Source organism: Solanum tuberosum, unplaced genomic scaffold (genome assembly GCF_000226075.1).
Source record: "Solanum tuberosum cultivar DM 1-3 516 R44 unplaced genomic scaffold, SolTub_3.0 scf00198, whole genome shotgun sequence".
NCBI lineage: Eukaryota > Viridiplantae > Streptophyta > Magnoliopsida > Solanales > Solanaceae > Solanum > Solanum tuberosum.
In genome coordinates, this window is record NW_006239121.1 from 680,954 (window position 1) to 686,070 (window position 5,117).

At 31.4% G+C, this 5,117-nt stretch overlaps 1 protein-coding gene across 1 annotated transcript; it reads right to left on the reverse strand.

Annotated features, from left to right (window-relative positions):
• Positions 1-249: 249 nt before the first annotated feature.
• Positions 250-2,527, reverse strand: LOC107062085 (zinc finger MYM-type protein 1-like). Its single transcript, XM_015312311.1, has 3 exons — positions 1,969-2,527; positions 1,226-1,864; positions 250-842 (listed from the first exon to the last, which is right to left on the reverse strand). Exons 1-3 carry the CDS (start codon positions 2,525-2,527, stop codon positions 250-252), a joined length of 1,791 nt encoding a protein of 596 aa, XP_015167797.1.
• Positions 2,528-5,117: the final 2,590 nt, after the last annotated feature.

Genomic DNA, 5,117 nt, shown 5'->3' on the forward strand with positions numbered 1-5,117 from the left:
CTATTTACTAATATTATAAATATTCAACATTCATTTACAATTGTCCTCGACGAGTTTTCATATTCTGAAAACGATCGATAATGACATCATTACTAACATTTATAAATACATCACGCTCTATGTAACACACTAGACAATCATTTAAATATTGATTACCAATACTATTCCGCACTTCATTTTTTATGTGCTTCATTGACGAAAATGCTCTCTCCACAGTTGCCGTAGCAACAGGTAAAATCAAAGTCAACTTTACAAGTAAATAAACAAGTGAATAAGTCTCCGCGAGATTTGCTTCAACCAATGCCTTCGCCAAATCATGAATTCCTTGCAAGTTGGAGAACTTGGATTACCACTTCGCATATGACTAATGAAAGTATCGAGTTGATAGCTCAAATCTCTAATTTTTCCATCATCAAACTCACTTGGATAACACTTTGCTAAAGTCATGATTTTACCTTTGTCAAAATTAGAGAAAGAATTGACCGGATTCAAGCTACCCATCCCAAGAAGCAAATCACTACTCACTACATCAAAACGGTCATTAAGTTCTTGAAGTTGCACATCAATGACAGCAAAAAAGACTTCAACACGCAAGTGGTGCGCATAACTAACACCCGAAGACTTACGTTTTGACTTTCCGGGAAAATAAGACTCATCCAACTTGGGAATCAAGATATCATGCACATCACAAAATGAGGAAACATCATCCAACAAAGATTCCCATCCATTTTCCCTCATATCTTGCAATCTTTTCTTTGTAATATTAAGAAACTCCACGGCATTAACAATATCTTGATCTTTTTTTTGTAAAATCTTACTCAACTCATTTGACATTGCCAACACTTTCAACATCAAGTGAAGCACAAAAATAAATTTAAATGTTTTAATCTTTGTTAAAATATACTCCGCTTGATTTCTATCACCTAATGTGGACCCTTCAAGTTCAATCACTTCAAGAACATGAACAATAGATGAGAAAATAACAATAAAGTTATCTAAAGTTTTGAAATGTGATCCCCAACGAGTATCACCTGGTCTTTGAAGCCCACGTTCTTGATGTAATCCTTGGCCTTTTTGAACTTCACCGGATTCAAATAATTGCTCTAACTTTTTGGCTTGGTGATCACGAAGTAAGTCTCTACGCTTGAAAGATCCTCATCAATGGTTCTCGAGTGCCAGTCCCGCCCAGGGTATAGGCTCGAGGCGTGACATTTTTGAATTTCACCGGATTCAAATAATTGCTCTAACTTTTTGGCTTGGTGATCACGAAGTAAGTCTCTACGCTTGAAAGATCCTCCAACAACATTCAACACATTACTAACATGATCAAAAAAGTCTTCAACATCCAAATGTTTTTTAGCAATAGCCACTAGTGTTAGTTGCAATTGATGAGCAAAACAATGAATGTAATATGCCGATGGACTATCTTTCATAATCAAAGTTTTGAGCCCATTTATCTCTCCTTTCATATTACTAGCCCCATCATAACCTTGTCCACGTATTTTGGATGGACTTAGTGAGTGAACGGAAAGCAAAGAATAAATCGCTTTCTTCAATGAACATGCCGATGTATCACTAACATGGACAAGACCGATAAATCGTTCAACTACTTCACCATTCTTATTAACAAAACGCAAAACAAGAGCCATTTGTTCTTTGTGAGAGATGTCTTTTGACTCATCAACTAATATACCAAAGTAATCTCCATTCAAGTCCCCAATTATTGCTTTCAATGTTTCTTTTGCACAAGCATTGGCAATATCTTTTTGAATCATAGGACAAGTCAACGTATCATTTTGTGGGGCATTTTCCAATATCACTTTTCCAACATTCGGATGTTTGTCCCCGTGCCATCGCAAAAATCCTAGAAAGAAGCCTTGATTAATTGAAGATTCACTTTATCGTGACCTCGAAAAGGTAATCCATATTGCAAAAGAAGTCTTGACACATCAATTGAGGCTTCCAAACGCATTCGATACTCATTTTTTAACTTTTGAGAATGCTTATCAATAACAACTTGAATTGATTGATGATGATTTGACAAATCTAGCATCTTGTTGAAACATTTGTCATGAATACTATTAACATCACCAACATGTTTACGGAATCTTTCAAGTGCCCTATTCCAACTCCTAAAACCCGTTTTTGTGTAAAACTCACTTGCGCTTCCATGGAAAAAATCATCTTTGAATAAATAACAACATAGACAATAGACAGAATCTTTCTCCACGCTATACTCCAACCATTTAGAATATGGACCTTCAAACCAAATTTTACAAAATTGACGCATTCTTTTTCCAATTTCAGTTGGAGGATATGAATCCATTTTTGGTTGACAAGGCCCTTTTTGAATATAATGTTTCCTCACTTCATCCTTTATTTGAGGGTTATAGTGAGCAATTGGTACTCTTTTTCCTGGATCGGCTTCAAGTGAATCTAAATTAAGGTCATCTATAAGACTAGAAGGATTGACATTCGTACTAGAACTTGCTTGAGAATGGTTAAATTTCACAAGAAACTTCTCCATCTCAATTCACAAAACTAGAACACTTTCCTACAAAAATTAAAATTCAATTCAACTCACAATTAATTCAAATTTAATAGGGTAAGGCATAGTTAATTCAAATTAACATGATTCATATCACACAATTTTTAACCAATAATGTCTTACAATGTTCATTAGAAATTTAGAATATCAAAGTAAAATCAAAACTCTTGTCTAATATGAAATCAATCATCACTGATTAAAACTTAAAAGAACTCAAGAAATAGAAATAAAAAAAATCTTACAAAAATAGAATTGCAAACTTACAATCTATAAAAAGTTGTGGATGGATGGAGAAAAGTGAAAACAAAAGCACCCAAATGAGGCTTAGCCGCTGAACGGAATGCTAAGACGGGCGGGGGGCGGCAACGACAAGAAGTGATTTGGGTTCGGAATGGGGTAATAAAATTTTTGGAGAAGTTGAAACTTGGAGGAAGAAGGGTTTGGAAATAGTTGAAGAGAAAGAGAACACTTCTAAGTCAAAGGAGTAATGTAATTAATTTAATTTAAGTCAATAAAAATTATAAAATAATGTGCCAGCTGTTTTCCTTAAAAAAAAAAGGGGCTTGGAGCCTTTTTTTCACTTAAAAAACGTCTTCAACAATTTTTCAAAAAAATAGGTTCAAATGGGATTCGAACCCACAACCTCAACCTTCTAAAGTTGCTCTCTTACCATGGCACCACAAGCCACTTTTGGTCTGTGGGTGGCACATTTTATATTTATATAAATATTATGTATATATACCTATGTATATATAGAGTTTCCGTCGAAGTTCGGGGGTGGCGTGGCACCCCCATTGCCCTTCATAGGTCCGCCCCTGCTTATAACAATTAGATTCCACCGTCTGTCTTCAAACCTCCAACTTAGTGTTAACTTTGTTGCAAGTCTCATCAATCAAAACTGTGTCATCCCCAAATAACTTACACCATGGCACCTTACCTTGTGCTTGATTATAATCTTTGCAAAAAATATTTAATTGTTTGAATACATTTTTCCTAAAAAATATATATATAATATAGTTTAAATAGGATTTTTTTTTTATAAAAATAAAAATGTGGCTAAAATTTGTAAAAAGATTGATAATGAAAGTGAAAAAAAAAGTGTTGAGTGTTTTCCATTATTCAATATAACTTTATGTTGAATTTAAAATTTTCATAACCAAACGATAATCTTTAAATAAAATGTAAAAATAATAATTTAAAAAATATATTTTTTAATGATCAAATGGGTCCATTATCTAAGACTTGTAAACAAAATAGGATATTTCCAATAATGTATTTTGTGATTTATAAGGAGACATAAAAGTAGTGATGACTACTTCACTTTCTTCCAATTTGTCCACTTCCATGAAGAGATTCCCAAGGAACTCGACAAAACCAAAATTACAATCTATTCAAAATATCTCATAAATATTCTTTATTCATGTTAAAATTAATTTTATAAATAAATAATTATGTATTTGAATAAATATATTAAAATTGGTAATAAAAATCTTTCAATGTGTTTTGTTCAAAAATGTAGATGAATAATTTTCTGTCAAATGATCAATATGTCCCTAAAGTTATTTACAAAAATAATTAATTTAAAAGTATTAGGATTTTTTCATAAAAATATAGGACCGAACACAAAATATTACATTTATGTATCATATTTCCAGTTTACACCTGCATATTAAAAAAAATAAAAATCACCGTGAGTGTTTATATATTTGGTATACAATATGATATAATATTATATATGGTGTAGCAACTTTGTATAAAAATATATAATAGTGTAAAAGAAGTATTTAATTATACATATTTTTACATTATTAACTTAAGCCCACAAATATGGTAAAAAATATCACCAATTAGCACAAAGCTTCTTCAATAGTTTACAAATGTTGGCTACAAATTCCAAATGAAACCCCAATAATTAATTTATCCAAAAAAATAATAATCAATAATCACAAAATTCACTTGTGACTTTTCAAGCTTTGGAAAACCCCCCAATAAATAATAATAGAGCTTTTAGATTTTTCACTTCACCTTATAATGTTTAAGTTTGTGATGATAAATATGATGAGCATCACTCTCAATTAGTTTTCAAGCATTAAAAAAGAAGAAGAGGAAATCATAATCACATATTAAGAATTATTGTCTTTTTTCCAAGTGTTTCTAATTATATATAAAATTACTAAAATTATCCGCGCTTCGCGCGGAAATTTAATACCACAGAATATATATAATAATACTTAAAACCTATCGGTCACTAAAACTAAAACATTATATTATCCTACATAAAAGATTAATAGTGTAAAGGAAAATGAAAATTATTACAACTAATCATTTATCCTTTTAATAATATAAGCATAAATTAATTACTGTAAAAATACATACTAGGATCTGTAACATAAGCAATGGTGTCACTGAGGCACTCAACATGAGTAAATTACACAAATACTTAATTGTGAAGAAGAAGCAGAAGAAGAAAAAGAGGAAGAGGTTCAGAATTTTCGTTGTTTTAAAATAGAGAGGAAAATCCCTCTATTTATAAACAACAAATGGTAGTGTGAACAAATATGTATTGTGT